General features: G+C 53.8%; 2 protein-coding genes across 4 annotated transcripts; both read right to left on the bottom strand.

Annotated features, from left to right (window-relative positions):
- Positions 1–2,366: 2,366 nt before the first annotated feature.
- Zbtb48 (zinc finger and BTB domain containing 48) lies at positions 2,367–9,171 on the bottom strand. Its single transcript, XM_041652439.1, has 11 exons — positions 9,098–9,171; positions 7,954–8,634; positions 7,342–7,577; positions 5,295–5,406; positions 4,630–4,722; positions 4,235–4,321; positions 3,985–4,139; positions 3,464–3,600; positions 3,228–3,392; positions 2,771–2,859; positions 2,367–2,696 (listed from the first exon to the last, which is right to left on the bottom strand). The coding sequence occupies exons 2-11, from the start codon at positions 8,629–8,631 to the stop codon at positions 2,400–2,402; spliced, it is 2,049 nt and encodes a 682-aa protein (XP_041508373.1). The 5' UTR covers positions 8,632–8,634; positions 9,098–9,171; the 3' UTR covers positions 2,367–2,399.
- A 355-nt stretch (positions 9,172–9,526) lies between these two features.
- On the bottom strand, positions 9,527–18,359 carry Tas1r1 (taste 1 receptor member 1). Of its 3 annotated transcripts, none has more exons than XM_041651223.1 (6): positions 17,562–18,359; positions 14,769–15,075; positions 12,314–13,075; positions 11,695–11,907; positions 11,304–11,424; positions 9,527–10,580 (listed from the first exon to the last, which is right to left on the bottom strand). In XM_041651223.1, the coding sequence occupies exons 1-6, from the start codon at positions 17,846–17,848 to the stop codon at positions 9,649–9,651; spliced, it is 2,622 nt and encodes an 873-aa protein (XP_041507157.1). In that variant the 5' UTR covers positions 17,849–18,359; the 3' UTR covers positions 9,527–9,648. The 3 variants fall into 3 exon arrangements, with proteins under 3 accessions (XP_041507157.1, XP_041507158.1, XP_041507160.1); XM_041651224.1 differs by having other exon boundaries at positions 12,824–13,075; XM_041651226.1 differs by lacking the exon at positions 12,314–13,075.
- Positions 18,360–18,670: the final 311 nt, after the last annotated feature.

The following is an 18,670-nucleotide window of genomic DNA, read 5'->3' as shown; positions in this document are numbered from 1 at the left end:
ACAGGAGGTAGGATTGGAGTCCAGCATCACAGAGCAGAGAGAATGCAGGTATAGGAGGTAGGATTGGAGTCCAGCATCACAGAGCAGAGAGAATGCAGGTACAGGAGGTAGGATTGGAGTCCGGCATCACAGAGCAGAGAGAATGCAGGTACAGGAGGTAGGATTGGAGTCCAGCATCACAGAGCAGAGAGAATGCAGGTACAGGAGGTAGGATTGGAGTCTGGCATCAAAGAGCAGAGAGAATGCAGGTATAGGAGGTAGGATTGGAGTCCAGCATCACAGAGCAGAGAGAATGCAGGTACAGGAGGTAGGATTGGCGTCCAGCATCACAGAGCAGAGAGAATGCAGGTACAGGAGGTAGGATTGGAGTCCAGCATCACAGAGCAGAGAGAATGCAGATACAGAAGGGCGGAGTCCAGCATCACAGAGCCTCTAGTCCTTTCTCTCCTCAAGGTGAAATACACATATGATGTAGTACAAAGGTAGGCTCCTACCCACAATGAGATGGACCTTGAACCTAGGTTACCTTTAGAACATTGGTTCTCATCCTGAGGGTCACGACCCCCAAAGTCATCAGAAAACAGGTATTTGCATCACAATATTTATTATGTATACAATATTCTGTGTGTATACCTCCAGGCCAGAAGAGGGCACCAGACCTCATTACAGATGATTGTGAGCCACCATGTGGTTGCTGGGAATTGAACTCAGGACCTTTGGGAGAGCAGGCAATGCTCTTAACCACTGAGCCATCTCTCCAGCCCTTTTTGTTGTTTTATTTCTTTTTCTGAAACAGGGTTTCTCTGTAGCTTTGGAGCCTGTCCTGAAACTCACTCTGTAGACCAGGCTTGGCCTCCAACTCACAGAGATCCATCTGTCTCGGCCTCCAGAGTGCTGGGATTAAAGGCATGCACCACCACTGCCCTGCTAGTGAAGTTAATTTTATGGTTGGGGTTACCACAACATGAGTAACTATTGAAGGGTGGCAGCATTAGGAAGGTTGAGAATCACAACTTTGGAGGGTTGAGACACACACACACACACACACTAGCCTGTAATCTCCTCCCCCAGAGCCTATCCAAATCCAGGGGAGGCCAATGCCTGGCTGGAAAAGAAACAGGCTAGGATCCCTGAGGACAGATTGAGGAATGAATGAATGCTTTACCACTAAGCCACCCCCCAACTGTGGCCTTGAGTAGCTTCAGAACAGATCTGAAGCTGTTTATGGCCTATACTGGCAAACCTGGGGTGCACGATTCCCTCAGCTGCTAATGGCCAGGGAACAAAAGGGAGTCGGGTGTGTTAGTTGTGAGGGAACCCCATCTTCCTAGCCTCCCAACAGCAGGGAAATTAGGACATGTAATGACAGGAAGAGTATGGCATCTCATGGAACAAGATTAGGCAAAGCCGAGCCCTGGATGGGGTGGGATGTTTCAGTGTGTCGTATTTGTTCGACACGCCTATCAAGGTCTATGCCTCCTCTAACCAGGAAGTACTGGTGACAGCCTCAATCAACACTGTGGCAAAGATGACATCAAACCATTTCCCCAGCTAGGTCATAGAAAGGTCTTGTACTTCTGACTGGGGGTACTTACCTAGAGCTTGGGTACCATGCTGAGGAAGCCCCAGCAGCTTCCAGAAGGAACCCAGGCCCCTGAGCTTGTGTGCTAACAGGCCAGGCAGGCATGAGAAAGCCCCCAATAATTTGGCCAAGGTTTCCCACCCAGTGAGTTTTCTCAGTACCTGTCTGAGAAGCATGAGCATGCACCAGCCAGTGGGAACATGTGGATGAAGCAGGAAGTCTCACGGGCTCTTTGGGAGACAAAGGAGTTAAGAAATTTGAAGGTGCATCTGCGGCATCCATGACCTACAGCACCATGCTCTGGAAGGGGTGGGATCCATGCCCCTTCCCATTCAAGGTCTGGACCAAAATAGGACCCTTCCAAGGGTGGGTTCCTCTGGGCATACAGCCAGTCAAGGCCAGCTTCTTAGCTGTCCCTGGCCATGTTCAGCTTCATTGAACTGACTTAACTCTGGCCAATGAAGCCATGACCATGGGCCCTGGCTACTGTGCCAACTTCCAAGTGACCCATGGCTGGCCTCACAATATGCTAAGTCGGGATTCTACCCATTGGCGTGCAGCAGTGAGGGACAGGAGCTATATAGCAAGTGGATGCCACCTCCATTCCCGCCAAGTTCCTCAGCTTGGCTGAGGTTCCCAGAGCTGGGGAAGCAGCTGCGCCCAGGTGCCCACTGGATGGGTACCATGAGGGACGGCTGGGAGGAAGCCCTTCAGTTTGGTCTGGGCCCATAGTTGCAGAAGATCAAGCAACAGACCACCGAACAGGTGAATCCAAAGTCACGTATTTATTGGTAGATGGGGCTAACTGGGCAGTGGTCTATGTATCACAGCCCTCGGGGACAGCAGCTGTGATGATGAGTGAAGGCTCCAGGACACCGGGGCTGGCAAAGCTCTCCTCTGCACACAGTCTCTGGCTAGGGAGCTGGGCGGCAAGGCCACCCTGGGTCAGGGACTCCACAATGACCTCTGCAGAGCCCATCTCCAGGTCTGTAGGTGGCTGGAGAGCCACCACCACCATCTTCTCGTCCTCGATGACTAGGTTGCGGAGCTTGCGCTGCCGTGGATTGTAGTTTTCCACTCTGTCGTGGATCTCCATGTGCCTCCGCAGATGAGCCTGCGGGGAGGGGACGCTTAGAGGCGAGGGGGGAGACAGAGCGGAGCAGGGGCAGGAGACCCGGCCCGGCCTACCTGCCGAGTGAACTTGTAGCCACACTCCGTGCACTCGAACTTCCTCACGCCCTTGTGTCGTCTGACGTGCACTCGTAGCTGTTCCACGGCTGCAGGAGGAAGGGGGCCACTGGCATTAGGAGCAGGGAACACGGCAGGGACAGGACTGAGATGGGAGACAAGGCGTCCCAGGGCCTAAGGCACAGGAGGCGGCCCTTGGCAGGGTCTCCCCCACTCCAGGCTCTACAGCACCACACTGAGGCCACCATTGCCCTGGTCCAGGGCGCCCTGCCCCCACCTCCGCCGTCACAGCCAGTCCACTCTCATGTCTCCTAGCACATGGAAGACAGAACTCTGCTGGCTGGAAGGTTCTAAAGAGCACTAGGAAGCCACTGTTCCCTTGATCTCTGTAGACCCTCAAACTCAGGTAGGCAGGAAATGGAAACCAGGCCCTCTCTCCCACAGCTTGCCCACTTGCCTTTGAAGGTCTTGCCACAGATCTGGCAGAAGTGAGGCCTGCCCTCCTGGTGACGACTGGCCACATGCCTCAGAAGGGGCCCCTTCTCAGTGAAGCGCTGTTCACAGAATTCACAGCTGAAAGGCCTCTCCCCGGTGTGGGTACGGTTGTGCTTGTCCAGACTGGCTGTGGGGGACAAAGTGGAGCTCAGTTGCTGGCTTGAGCCCCAGGGAAGGAGGGGGATGGACCTGCCTCACCTTGGGTACGGAAGGTCTTGCCGCAGAGGTGACACTGAAAAGGCTTCTCGCCTGTGTGTGTGCGGAGGTGCATGTTGAGATTGGCCTTCTGGGTGAACGCATGGCTGCAGAACTCGCAGACATAAGGCCTTTCATTCCTGTGTGGATGGGGACACAATGCAGAGGCCATCACTGGGGGAAGCCATCCCCTTTCAGTCATCCGTTAGGGCTGGAATAGGGCTGGAACATGCTAAGCAAGTAGGACTTGGGTGGTTCCAGGCAAAGGACACCACCACCTTCGCCAGAAGCACAGGAGAATCCAGGAGTCAGGAAGGTAAGGGACAGAAGTGCCTCAGCCTGAGCCCTCCCCACTGGCCTAACAAATCTGCCTGCCTCTCACCCAGCCCCAGAAGGCTGCAGGTGCTAGACTCCGGAGGGGAATGCTCATCCCCATGTGTGCAGGTGCTAGACTTCAGAGGGGAACTCTCATCCCCATGAGTGTGTGTGGGCCCGCACTCGGGGAGGAGGGAGGAGGCTCACACCTGTGCTTGGCCTTGATGTGCATCTGCAGCCCATTGCGGCTCGAGGCCCGGTGCCCACACTCCTCACACACAAACAGCTTTTCCCCACGGTGCTTAAAAGCCTCGTGTAGTTGGAGTTCCGTCCTAGACAGGAAGCACTTGGCACAAGTGGGACACTGCAGGTGGGAGACAGACAGAGGGAGCAGTGCCAGGTAAGGACAGGGTGGGCCGTCCAGGAGCCACGGGTGCCCCAGCCCTGCCTGGCACTTACTGCGTGGGGCTTAGGGGCTCCGTGCAGCTTGATCATGTGGCTCTGCAAGTCCTTCTTCTGCATGAACTGCTGGGAGCAGGAGGAACACTGAAAACACAGGCCTAGTCAGCACCAGCACAGCCGCGCCATCAGCCCTGCCACCAGTTCATGGTGAAGGAGCGCTAACCCAGATCTGCTGAAGCCTGGCTCCCAAGACGGGGCAATGCTCAGCCATCCATGTCGTGCCCAGAGGAACACTGAGCCAGTAGGGCTACAGACAGTGGCCCTATCTATATATAGTAGTGTCACTGGGTGGGCAAGGAAGGCAGGCTTCAAGGGAGAGGTGCCAGGTACCACCCCAGGCAAAGGGGTCCACATCCCCATCCCACCCGTGACCTGGGGACCAGCTGACCTACCTTGTAGGGCATTTCCCCAGTGTGTGACACCATGTGCACCCGCAGCTCCATCCTCCGGCGGAATGTCTCCTGGCACACGGAGCATGTGAAGACCTGGCAGTGTGAAGGGCAAGCAGGGCCAGCATCAGGGAGGGCCTCTGCCGGCGACGGCAGCCTCTGCAGGGGCTTCCACACGCTGCTGGGAAGTGTCTGCCTGGGGCAGGGGATGCTGGGGTAGGAGAGGGCAACATGTAACCTGCCTGCCTACATCACAGGGCACTGCACACTACCACACGCCAGGCCCTGCTCAGCTCCAGACAGGCTAGAGACAGGCCCAGCTGCTAATGACCAGTCTCTGGGAAGAGAAAGATGGGGTTTAGCCAGATACTACCCACTTGGGGCAAGAGGACAGGCAAGGTGGCCCTTCCCAGCGGCCATCCCCACAAACACTTTGCTCCAAGCCTAGGATGGAGCTAACTCAAAGTATCCCTGTAGTGCTTATCCCTCTGAACTTGAACCCTCTGAACAAGTGTCCCCTCTTGTACTATGATGTGGATGTGGTGACATCCAAGGCCCCTGCAGCTCTTATTTTATAATCCTGTAGTTTCCTGGGGGTCCTTCCCAGATGGCAGGAAGACAGGCCACCGGGCTGCTGCCCACAAATACTTGGACCAATTCCCAAGTACCTGTTCTGAGCGGTTCATGCAATTCCGGGCTTCGTGTTCCAAAAGGTTCTCTTTGCGAAAGTAACACTTCCCACATTTGGGGCACTCGAAGGGCTTCTCCCCAGTGTGCTTCCTGCCGAGAAGAGAGGCTGCAGTGGTGTGGGGGCTAAGAGGCTTTCCCACTTCTCTGGTACTCGGGACCCCTCCCTCTCCTACTCGGACCTACGCTTTGGTACACAGGAAGGGGTGTCCTGAGGCCAGTCAGGGCTCACCATGTAGGCTCAGTGACACCCAGGTTGGACATGCAGGGGCAAGACTAGAAATCCCCTCCAGTGTAGAGACCCTCAGGAAGGGAAGACATAGTAGCCACAGGTCCAAGTGGCCCCATCCTAGAGGGACAGCTGGGAGCCAGGAGCCAGTCTCGCTAAATGGCTGAGTTAGAGCTGACTGGCACAGCCTGGTTATGTAGCCTCCTTTCTGTGGGCTCCACTTTGAACCCCATGGTAGACGGGTGAAATGGCTCAGTGGACAAAAGCACTTGGCTGCCAAGCCAGAGGACCCACGTGGTGAGAGAACATCTACTCCTCAACGTGTCCTCTGGCTTCTGCACCCCCACGAGTAAATAAAATGTAAACGCCACCACCAGATCTGCTCTCTTCATCTCCCTGACGTCACAAGGATGGCTGCAGCAGCTCATGGGGTCCCCACCATCTCACCAGCAGGTTCCATTAAGTTCAGAAGTCTTTGAAGATAAGGCAGCCCTCATCACTTCTTGGATCACAGTCCTCCAGTGCTTCCTATTTCATACTGAGAGGGCCCGGAGCCCAGGAGGATATGGGAGGTCTGAGTGAACTAGCCAGGCTTGCTCCAAGCTCAAGACATTATTGCTAGCTCTGTTCCCAACAGCTTGGTTTTCTCAGTCAACGGCTTCCTTACCTTCTAGCTTAGGTGGGCGACAGAAGCCTGTAAGGTAATCCCAGCTACTTGGCTTGGATATTTTTTCCCCAGCACTGGGGATTGAACCCAGGGCCTCAAGTGTTAGGCAAACACATGAAGACTGAGCTATACTCCCAGCTCACTCACAGCTACTCCAAGCTGAGGCACAAGGATCACTAACTCCAGCCACCCTCAGTAATTTAGATAAGGCCTGTCTACTGAAAAAGGGCTAGGGCTGTAGTTGAGTAGTAAAGGCCCTGAGGGGTCAAACCCTAGCACTGAAGGTCACGCCAAAGCAAAGGATGGAAAATGGGCCCTAAGCCCACTCCAGGTGAGCACCAGCAGCTTCCCAGAGTATCACACCGACAACACGTGGCTCAGCACAACCTGGCTCGGTACCAGCCTAGCACAGTCGCGTGGCTACTGAGAACCTGAGATGACTTGTGCTTGTGGCACTCACTTTTAAGTAATTTTAACTTAAAACAAGCCAGGTGTGGGACACAGGTCTTTGATCCCAACACTCTGGAGGCAGAAGCAGGCAAATCTCTGTGTTCCTGGCCAGTCTGGTCTACATAGTGAGTTAGAGGCTATATAGAGAGTCCCCGATTGATTTTTTAAACAAAAACAGTCCTAGGACTAGGTATGATGGAGTATGCCTTTAACACCAGCACTCGGGAGGCAAAGACTGGTAATCTCTGAGTTCAAGGCCTGCTTGGTTTATGTAAATTTACATAGTAAAGTCTTTCTCTTTTTAACTCCACAGTTCTACGTGGGTTCGAGCTGGACAAATGGTCCTTTATACTTCTTACTTCCAGAGCTAATATCCCCAGAAACACAGGCGGCCTCAGTCCTGGGGATTAGCCTCTTGTCAAAGCCTACACTGCCAGACTTCAGACAGTCCTACAGTCAAACCCCCACTCCAGCTCAGGAAGGAGCCAGATTTGTCTCACGTGGGCAGAAGTCACAGTAGTAGAACCTACTGTTCAGGGTCCACAAACTCACGATCCACAGGAAGACAGGGAGGGCGGAGAGGCACGCCAACCAGGCACTGCGTGGGCCTAACATAGAGCCCTCCAGCCCCTCAACACAGAAGGGCGCATGGGAAAAGAAACTAGAAAAACAGAGCAGTTACCTGTTGTGGACTTTTAGGTAGTATTTGCTGAGGAACTTTTTATGGCACGTGGGACATTCGACCGGCACGGCTGCACCTTTCCTGCTCTCAGTGGGCTCGGTTGCTAGGGAACCCGCACTCAGGGCTGGCTCCTCAGCGCAGGGCTTTCGGATGACTTTTGACTTCCTCCTGGTCAGCACAGTCTCAGGCTCAGAAACAGAATCGCCGTCATCCTCAACTTGAACCACCACTTCCCACTAAAGTAAGAGGAGGCAGCAGGAGGGGCAGGTCACCAAAGTACCAGCAGTAGCTTCAGGGACCCAGCTTGAATTCCAACCCAAGCCCTATCTCTGATGGTCCCCTTTCTGCAGGGGTCCAGGGAAGACCACAGGTAAATCCTGGCCTCGGAGGAAAGGGGCTCTGTTTCCAGGGAGCTGGCCAGGTTTCTCTACCCTCGGGGAACACTTGTACCCCTGATACTCACTCCACCCCCAGGAAGCTGACAACCATGGCTAAGTGTAGCTCGCAGAAAGGTCACCTGAGGCCACTGGCCTCCCATGTTTAACTCCAGAAGCATCCATCTGTACCCTCTAGCTTGCCCCCTCCCCAGTTCTTGCACCCTGATAGCAGTACCTCATTGCTCTCGCCCTGCAGCGGGGCACCTCCAGCCTCAAAGGGCCTTGGAGGCTCTTTGCAGTCCTCAGACTCTTTGTCCTCTGAGAGAGGAGGCTTCACAGCCTGCCTGCCTTTCCCGCAGAGGAAGGAGGGGCTGCTCTGTGCAGGGGAGTTGAGCTGGGGCTGCTGACTGTCTCTGGACTCCTGATCCCTAGGGGCCAAGCTCAGAGTCCTGAAAACTTCCTCCTCGTCCAAGTCTGCTGGCTTCTTGAGGTGGCTTTTCACATCCTGGGAGGCAGGTGGTCCCAGTCCGCTCTGGACACTTGGTGCCTGTCCCCCTGAGGTCCTGGGCTGGAAGCTCTGACACAGCTCCACAGCCTCTGGCACCCGCAATTCCTTGGCTGCCAAGAGCACCTGATCCCTGTTCCCTGAGGTGAGGGCGAGGTGACCAGTGTAGAAGAAGTCCAGCAGGAGACCAAAAATCTCAGCGAAGCCTGCAGGAAGGACGACGCTGCCTCCTGAGCCATCCCCATAGATCCTCTGGAAGAAATGGCTGCAACAGGCCAGGACACTCCAGTGTGCCTTGAACACCAGGCCCCCCACATCCAGCGTGGCGTCGCAATATTGGCCCTTCTCCCGCTGCTTGTTGAGTTCCTGCAGAACCCTCACGCTGTGCTGTACGAAGGAACTGTCCATAATCTGGAAAGGAAGGCAAACAGGACACTCTGGCCAGCCCGATCGAGAAAGACCTTACAGTAGCGTGAGTTGGACCCTTTAACAGCCACCTGCTTCGGGATGAAGGCTTGGGTCAAGCTTAGACGTTTGCACGCGGAGCACAGCCAGAGCGGAGTGACAGCCTCTCAGGGGCGGGGAGTGGCATGGGTTGGCAGGGAGAAAGCAGAGTGGGAGCACATGGTGCAGGACAGGACAGGGGTAGGGTGCAAGTGAAAAAATAAATAAAATGCAAATTTGGGGATAGACAAGCGTGAACCCGAACTGATCCGCCGCGAACCCGAGGCACAGCCAGTAGGGCAAGGCCGGCGGCTGCGCACAGGTGACCCAAGCCCACGCCGCGCCTGCAGCTCCCGAGCGGAAAGCGGCCTCCACACTCTGGTCAGCGCCCGGGGCGGTTCGCCGCCACCCTCTCCCGCGCCCTCCTCACCCGGCCGGTCCTCCCGGCTCACACCGGCCTCACTGCTCCAGAATAGACCACTTCCACCGCCCACAAGACTTAACTACTGCCCGGCCCCCTGCGCGGAGACGCCGCCGTCGCCACGCCGGATGTGACGTTGGGGCGCGCGGACCAGAACCGGACGCCTTGGAGGCGTGGCGCTCTTGTATTCCCCGCCCCGAGGGCGGAGCCCCAGATGAAGACCAATGGGCCGATGAGGGGGCGGGGCCATACTTGCATCCGGCCGCGCTGGGTTTCGTTCCCGGAGTCGCCTAGCAACGTCGAGCTGGGCGCTAGGCTCCAGATCCAGCTAACTGATGTGCGGTCCCAAGCTCCCCCCCCCCTCCCTGGAACGGAAGCGCAACTAGGACTCCACGAACAACGATTCACATCTTTATTAGGCTGGATTCTTCTGTGTGCTTATACATCGCAAGCCATGGCTGAGCTCTCCCAGACACCTCAGGCCCTCGGCCCCCACTGGATCTGCCACCCTCAAGACACGAGAGGCTTCCGGTCTGCCCCGCCCCTACAGTCCCCGCGGATCAGGTAGAGCCACTGCGCCTCGTGTAGTCTAGAATGGAGGCCTGAAAGTGTTCCGTATTGTTGAGGTCTGGACGGCAGAGAATCACATAGCACTTGGGGAGGAAGTAACCGCTGAAGCCGCCGCTCAGAGTGGTCAGCCCCGCCGTCACATAGGCCGCGGACAAGTTGCTGCCCTGGTAAATACTGGACATGGTGAAGAAGGTGATCCAGGATATGAAGTTGAGGAGCAGGCTGAAGGTGACACATTTGGCTTCGTTATAGTTCTCTGGCAGTTCCTTACCCAGGTAGCTGCAGGCAAAGGTGCTGATGGAGAGAAGGATATTGTGGGTGAACGCCAGCAGGAAGCCCACAGAGTTGACCTCTGTGCACTCAAGAATTATCAGATGGGGGAAGCGCTGGTATTCCCTGGTGGGCAGTGGGGTCCACAGTGCAAGCCACATGAGACAGATGAGCAAGTGGACCGTGGAGCTGAGAGCGACGAATAGACTGGCACCATGGTTTTGGGCCCAAGTGTGGTAGAACATGGGGACCTTGGTGGAAAACTTGAAGATGATGACCAGTTGGAAGGAGCGGATTGTCAGGCAGGAGAGGAAGACCGCAAAACCAAGAGAAAAGAGGGGCCGACACAGTAAGCAGGTGGGCACCGTGGGCTCCCCAAAGAAGCCATAGAGGCTGCAACTCCCTGCAGCCAGGGCACCCAGCATGAAGAAGCACATCCTGCCTCCGGCTGACCTCACAACAGGCGTATGAAGATGCCTTACAAACAGGCCGGTGGTCCCAACCACCAGCAGCAGCAGTAGTGTGTTAGCTGTGAGCAGCACCACAGAGACAGGATCGTGCCAAGTCAAGAATTCCACAGTACGTGAGAAGCAAGTCGTGCTTCCCACAGGTGCCCACTCTTCTTTTCCACACGGCTGGCAGATCTGAAGATCTGAAAGAAAGAGCAAGGTTCCTGAGAGTCAGGTGAGCAGAAGGAAGGGGAGGCGTGGGAAGGAAGGTCCAGGTCCTTGCGAGAGCTGCATCTTGGCAGGCAGGTTTTGGAGCCACAGGAAAAGGGAGCCTATAGAACAGCCTCAGGCTAAGCACATCCTCAAAAGGTCCGTACTTTACATGGCTCAGGATTTCAAAGGGGGGTTGCAAACCTGGAGAACTTTATGATTTGGTCTGAGCGAAGAGCTTTAAAGATATCTTTGCCTCTCCCTTCGGCATTTCCGCCAACCAGATCCACCTGCTGAGCATCTACTCTGAGGTACCTGACTCTCCCGTCACCACAGAGATAGTGAAAGGAAAGAATGTGTCCCCCTGTTGTCTAAGCTCTAAGCTGAGTCCATAGCTCCCTACTGTGCTCTCTGCCCTCCACCGTGAGTCACTGAATGGAGCACACTGACTTCCTTCTGCCACAGACGAGCCTGTGTCTACCATTAACCCAACCATTCAGGTGCTGACTCCCTGGAAGCACAAGGAAGGGGCTTCATAGAAACAGAACAGCACGAAGGATAAAGAGGTTGCTTCTAGGACCAAATTCATCTGTGGAAGCTGACAGAGGACACACGGAGGCCTGACATTTCCAGGTGGTGTCCCAGGTGAACAATCAGAACTCAGCCTGGCAGGTTCTGGGGCCCTTGTGTGCTGGACCCCTCACCCGCTCACTCACCACTTTTGTTGAGGAAGGTCCCAGCCTCACAGGGCATGCACTCAAAGCAACAATGGTGGGAGCCCACAACCACTCTGTGGTGCCCTTCGAGGCAGTCTCTGGTGCACACAGATGCAGGAACCTGTAAGAAGCCACAGTGGTTTGCAGTCAAATACAGGAGCCGCAGTCCAGGAGCAGCTCACACGCAGCACAGAAAGGAGATCTCCGCACTTCTGCCCTCCAGGTTCAGGTGCAGAGCAGAGTTCTGGGAGCGTCTGTTCCTGGCAGGTCTGAGCAGAACTCAGGTGGCCTGACATCTGGCATCTCCTTCCTGTTCTGGGTAGGTATCAACCCCCTCCCCCCGCTCCTGGTAACAAAGCTGTCACCTGGTGACTGACCATGTCCCCGTTACCTGATTGTTCTTCTCATGCCACCGGATTTTTGTCTTATTTATATCTAGCTGAACTGGAGACAATGTGGCAGAGCCAATGACCTCGAAGGTCCATTCAGGCCCATTCCAGTCCCAGGCGATGATGTCGTAGTCATCTAGAGGATCCCCGATGTCATCGAATGCCACCGTGTGCTTATGTAGAAGGAAATTCACCTTGCGGATCTGCTGCAGGAGCTGGGACAGACAGACGTCATGAAGCCAAGCTACTATAGAACACACAAATTCAGGCAACCCAGGAAGCAGGCAGGAGCTCTCTTGTGCTTGTCCTGAGTGGTTCCAACCCACCCATAAGGCCTGGTTCCTTCCTCAGCAATCTGTTCCCACTTCTAGGAATCCCCTTGGTCCCTGCCCAGCCTCCTGAGAGACCTCTAATAAAGGACTCTTTTACATTGTTGGCCTTTGATATCTGGGGCACGGTGGGTGGGAGAAGACAAGGCTCAGAGAGGAGAACTGATCTAAGAGAACAGAGACTCTCCTCACAGTGAACAGAGATTCACTGTCTCCCCAGATAGTCCATGTACCCACACTGCCAGGGCTGAATGGTCTCCTGGATGCAGACACCCTGGCTGGAATCTCTTACCTGCCAGGGGTAGACTGGACCCCTGGAACAGGTCTCCGAGGTACATCCCAGGAGCTGGTGGAGACCATGGGCCACAGCATACACAGCCTGGTACACATTGTAGGCAGCACTCATGGAGAAGGCTCCAAGCATGGGCATGTTATGTGTCGTGAAGGCATGGCACTCTTGGCACAGCTGGTTAGTGCTGCACCGGGATCCCTTTGGACAAGACCTGGGGTCACCCTTTACTGCCCTGATGTAAGCCTCTTCAAACTCCTTCAAGCCAGGGACAAGTCTCTGCTGGATGGCCACACCCAGCACTGTCCCAATGCCCTGAATCCCAGGCACACTGGTGATGTATGAAGAGATGGCCCAGTCTTCTGAGGCAATCCACACCTTGCCAGTCAGGTTGGCCAGCACCACTGACCTGAAGAACACTCCAGCCAGGTGCCGGCTAGAGAAAACCACGACCACAGTGGTCCTGGCTTGAGCTAGCTGCTGCATCATCTGCTGCATTCTCGGGTCACCCACCTGGGCAGAAGAGGGCACGATATCCTTGAAGGCAATGCAGATGCCCTGTGGGGTGGCCAGTTCCTCCAGCGCCCGCACGCCCAGCTGCCCATAATCACCATAGCTGCCGATGAGTGAGATCCAGACCCACCCAAAGCTCTGCAGCAGCAGCATCATGACCTTCACCTGATGCTTGTCGCTGGGGATCGTGCGAAGAAAGGATGGGTACTGGCGCTTTGAGCTGAGCATCACACTGCTGGCCTCGTAGCTGATCTGGGGGAGGGGTTCCATTCAGTGATGCCAGCAACATCAACCTCCTCATAGCCCCCACCCAAACCAAGAGAACAGGCTCCTCTGGGGAGTTCCAGGAGGTATGGGAATCTGCTTATAGATCAAGTGAAAGGGCCATGTCATTTAAACATGCAACAAACCATGCTTCCTTGGCATCAGTGGGACAAAGTAGGAGACCTGAACTCTCAAGCTGAAGGGGTCACTTCTGTCCTGTACACTGTGGAGACCTACCAAGGTCCCCCTGAGAAATGACATGTTCAGACTCAAGTTTGAGGAGTATATCTCTAACTGAAGTGAAAAGGCTGGAAAGGCTCAAGACTAGAGCAGGGGCTGATGGGATCATCTATGTGAAAGACAGTGGTGCTCTGTAAAAGGCGAAAGATTTAACCAGGTGTGGCTGGTAACCCCAGCAGTTAGGAGGTGGGAGGATCAAGAGTTTAAAGCTATCCTAGACTCTAACACCAGAACAGGGCCAACCTGGGCTACAGGAGACCCTGTCTCAAAAAGGCAAAAGAAAAAGATGACAGATAGGTTCTGAAGGGAAACTAGACTTTAATGGTGATGGTCTGAAAACTGTTAGGAAAAAGCTAGGTGGGTCTTGTAGGCCAATCGTGAGGCTGCAATGGAGAGTGAGTTCCTCACAGAGCCTCTGGGGGGGGAAGCTGGGTGAGGAAGGCATGCACCAAAGTCAGGATGCATGGTCTCCATGGCCTGGAACAGGAGGAAAGAGGAGACCAGGGAAATACCAGCTGCCTCAGAGGCAGGAGGCAAAAGGACTCTCTCCAGAGAGAGGAGCTGAAAGTAAAGAGAGTAGGGGTATAAATGTCAAGGATAGTGCCGTACAGCCCAGGTCAGATAGGCTACTAAGAAGCCACGTAGGGTAGGAACTGAAAAGTGCTCTTTGAGTTTGGAACTGTAGAAGGTATTCCTACAGCTAGACCAAGTGCGGATAGAACCCGAGACTGAGGCACAAACGGGCAGGTGAAACAAGCTAGACCCTCAGATAGCTCTAGGAAGGTCAGCCAGCGGCAACGGCAAGGGGCAGGAAGAACTAGGTAGGCACAGGAGGACAGGGGAGAGGGATCCCTCTAGACAGACTGCTGAGGACAGCAACGGCCAGGCACGGGGCAGTCCAGGACCACCACTGAACAGCAAGGAAGAAAGGTGGCCAGCGGGTGATGCAGTATCTGGGTGGGAAAGGCTTTTGGGATAGCAAAGGCAGTGGAGTCTTTGGATGAAGAGAAGGCAGAGAGTGAGCAGCTGGGTAGCTACTCTTTCAAAAGGACAGGGAGTTGGCTGTGGTGGCCCACACCTTTAATCTCAGCACTCGGAAGCAGAGGCAGGGGGATCTCTATGAGCTCAAGGCCAGCCTGGTCTACAGAGTGAGTTCCAGGGCAGCCGGTGCTTACATAGTGAGACCCTGTGTCAAACCAACCAAACAAAAATCAAAAGGTCAGGGTTTCCCCATGATGGCTGAGGCAGGAAGGCTGGAAGCAGCTCGGGGACAGACAGGCAGGAAGACTGGGTAGTAGCCAGGGCAACAGAATGCCTGTGGCTTGACTAGAGAGGACTGCCCAGAGATCCAGGGCCTGGGCAGGCTAGCCTCAGGGAGGCCGTAGCTCCCATGGCCCTCCACCCTAGACTCGTAGATTGGGATCCCCAGGGCTTGGCTTACCAGGGGCATCAGAAAGGGGCCCAGCAAGGCAGCAGCAGTGATGGCGTGGTCAGTGTTGTCAGGCCCGATAAGTGCTACCACCTTGGAGGAATAGTTGTGAAGGTCTCTCTGCAGTGCTATGTGGTCAGTCTCCTGCTGGGCGAGCACCCTCAGTAAGGCGTACACATTGGCTGACTCTGAACACACATCATACAGCTCATACCCCAGGGAGACGTTAGGAAGCAAGACTGTGGAGTTGTTTATCTCCTCGATGCCGAACCGCATGGCCTGAAAGAGGTGGTAGCCGTGGCCATTGAAGCTGTCAGGCCTGCAGGGAAAACCCAGGGAGGACTGAGAAGGTTGAAGGCCCGCCCCCACAGCCACTACCACCATCTCCTGCATCCCAGGGTCAATGCCAGCCTGAACACTCCCACTCAGCTTCTCAGAAATGAGATATCACACACTGCTCAGTGCAGGGTCTTTCTTGTATGTACAAAGTTTTCTGCTCTCATCGGAATGCGATGGTTTAATAAAGGAAAGCGAAGACCTTTCCTCCGTGGCCACGGCATTCTGTAGCACACAAGTATCAGAGCGGCATCTCTTTCGGCTGATTATCCAGGAATGCTTGCTCACCTAAGTACCTGTCTGAGCGGCTGACTCAAGGGTCTAATAAACTGTTCAATGACTTTTGGCTTAGTGTTTGGATAGAATTTCCAATAACTTCAGAAATGGCCCTAAGCATACTTTTGCTACTTATACTATATATCTGAAGTAGTGTTCTCAACACTCAACATATCAAATTGAAAGGAAAAAAAAATCTGTGTCCAGACATGCCATATATTCAGCTGAGATTGTTTGTTTTTTGAGACAGGGTTTCTCTGTAACTTTAGCTGACCAGGCTGGCCTTGAACTCACAGAGATCAACCTGCCTCTGTCTCCCAAGTGCTAGGATTAAAGGCATGGGCCACCATGCTCAAATATATACCTATACTAAAGTCATGTTAAAAATTCTCAGGAGGGGCTGGGGAGATGGTTCACAGTTAAGAGAAGTGACTGCTCTCACACAGGTTTGGGACGCTCAGTTCCCAGCACCCACATGGCAGCTCACAACCATCTGTAACCCCAGTGCAGGGGCTCTGATGACCTCTTTTGGCCTCTGTGGGCACCAGGCATACATGTGGTACCCAGACATATTTGTAAGCAAAATACCAACATACATTAAAAAATAGTCAGATGGTGGTGGTACATGCTTTTAATCCCAGCACTTGGAAGGCAGAGGCAGGTGGTTCTCTGAGTTTGAGGCCAGCCTGGTCTACAGAGTGAGTTCCAAGACAGCCAAGGCTCAAAAAACCAATAAACAAATAAATAATAAATAATAAAAAAAATCAATCTTTAAAAACATTTTCCAGGTAAAAAATGGCATGAATGCAAAAACTTAAGAAGCCCTACCCTAAAGAAACAGGGTTAACACATATGCACACACACACACACTCCAGCACAGACAAGCGTACACACAGGGAGGTCCACATTAAGGAACTGGCTTACATGACTGTACAAGTTACTCAGTTCAGAGCTGTAGAGCTCGACAGTAGGCTAGACAGTCAGCTGAACTGAGGGCAGGGGGGGACAGTAGTCCTGAATCTGAGGGCCGAGTCTCTTTACTCAGAGTCTCTCTTCTCTCTGAGGCCTTAAAGGGATTGTGTGAGGCCCACTTACTGTTGATGGACAGCCTGTTTTATTCAGTCTATCAATTTAAATCTTAATCACATCACAAACAGACTTTTCCAGCAACATCTAGACTGATATTTGAGCCAACAACTCTAGACACCATCTCTTGGACAAACAAAATGTAAAATTACCTCACACCTGCCTTACAGGGTTCAACCTAGGCTGAGTTTTCTCTGCTCTGGCCACTGTTCTCCACAGAGCATGACGCTGAAGACATGACACGCAACCCTGCTGCACAACCACTCTCCAAGCCTCTGCCTTCTGGAAGATGCCCGCTCCCTGCTTCTGTCACTCCTGTCCCCCGCGTGGACAGAGAGTCCTTCAGTTTTATAAAGCCAGTTTTCTTGTGTCCTCAAACCTGTCTTCCAAGTCCAAGTTTCTCCTTCCCAGCCTCCTGTTGGGAGCTCTTTGGCCTAGTACTCACAGGCCAGGGCTTCCAGAACCTTACTTGCTTCCTGGCCAACAGTCAGGTAGTTCCTGTGTGTAGAGTATCTCACAACCTGTCGGCCTGTCGTGAGAACACTCTAGACTTCCCAACAGGGGACTTGCACAGACTAAGAGCAGCCATCTTTAAGAAGATACCCGTGGGGAATCCCAAGTGCCAGCTTCAGAAAAGCCGGGGGGACTTAGAGTTATAACACGCTCTAACAGCAAAAATGAAAGAACATATCACAGTACAAATAACACATTGCGATATAAATAAATAGGTAGTATCCTAAAGTAGAAACGGATGGGCTGTTCAGCTATCAGCCAGACTTCAGTCCTTACAGATCAGAGGGGAAGGACGGGCCAGAGGTGAGAGGAGGAGCCTCTGTGTTCCACTGTGAACCCCTCTCTTTCTCCTTCCCTCTCAGACAGGGTTTCTAGCCTAGGCTGGCCTTGAACTCACAATGTAACTGCACAAAGACAGCTGGCTTGAACTTCTGATCCTTCCAGTACCAGGGATTGTAGGTAGAATGTGCACAAGCCATCCCATGTGGTACTGGAGATTAAACCCAGAGCCTCGTGTACTCTAGACAAGCTCCAAACCGATTGAACCACAGCCCCAGCCCACCGAGTGACAGCTCTGGCGGCCCCTTCACTCACCTGTCACAACGTGTCACCTGGGGTTGGTTTCTCACCTGCAGATAGTCTGCATGGAGACCGAACAGGCCTGCAAGGAGGTAATCTCCTGGGAGGCTGAAGCTCGGCGAGGACTCTGTCTTGTAGCAGCTGAAAGCCCAGCAATACGCAATGTGGAGCTTCAGGCTGAGCAGGTAAGCTGCCCAGAAAAACATGCTGGCCAGATGCCCCTTCACCCAGCATGGCTGAGCACACCTCGGACAAGGCTGGCTTCTTAAATACAATGAGTGACAACTGCCCGGACGCTTCATAGCTTCGTGCCCCTGGAAGGGGTGGGACGAGTCCCGTTGTAGAAAGACGGCTGGTCTTCCGGGCTGTGGTCTCTCTCAGGAACTGGGCAGGGTCAGGGAATGCATGCAAACAAGGTGGCCCCCTGAGACCCCTCCTCTGGACGGTTGTGGTTTCTGTCCTTGCTTGGGTGCTTTTGGCTTCACCTGGCTAGGGAAGGGAGCCCTGATGGTTTTCCGGGAGGACACTCGGGCACTGAAGGTCAGGGTTGCTCTCAGGGAACTGATGGCTTTTTCTTTTTCTTTTTTTCTTTTTGTTTGTTTTTGTTTTTGAGGCAGTCTCTTGTTCTCTTGTCCAGGCTGGCTTTGAACTCCTGGGCTGAAGCCACCTTCCTACCTCTGTCTCAGGGAAGTAACTGACAGATAGTACTGCTGGCTGTTAGACTCTCCTGAGAGTTACAGGAGTTAGTAAACCTCATTTAGTAAACCTGAGACTAGGCTCCGAGTGCTCACCTGCTGGCCCTAGTATTCAGACTTTCAAAATGTATTTAATCATCATGGTTTAACCTTGTCCTCCAGGATTGCTCCCATCGGCCAAAAGTCAAATGTATGCAAACCCAGCATTATACAAATGGACCAAATTTGTTTTAAAATGCCAACCCTGTTTTTATTTATTTTTTTCTGCAGGAAGAAAAGAAATCCCAGGTGGATTTCCTGAGAGGTGGCCTTGTGGTTAAATCTAGGGGCTTCGACTCCCACTCTTCAGCCAGCCAGGGTGGGGTTTTGCATAATGTTAATGGGGCCCTGGATGGGCTGGCCGCCCGAGCCTAGGCACGGAGGGCTGGA

This window comes from Microtus oregoni, unplaced genomic scaffold (assembly GCF_018167655.1).
Source record: "Microtus oregoni isolate MIOR12 unplaced genomic scaffold, Mior012 000005F_ref0000423, whole genome shotgun sequence".
Classification (NCBI taxonomy): domain Eukaryota; kingdom Metazoa; phylum Chordata; class Mammalia; order Rodentia; family Cricetidae; genus Microtus; species Microtus oregoni.
Note: the sequence above shows the minus strand (reverse complement) of the source record. Positions and strands in the feature narration are given on the sequence as shown.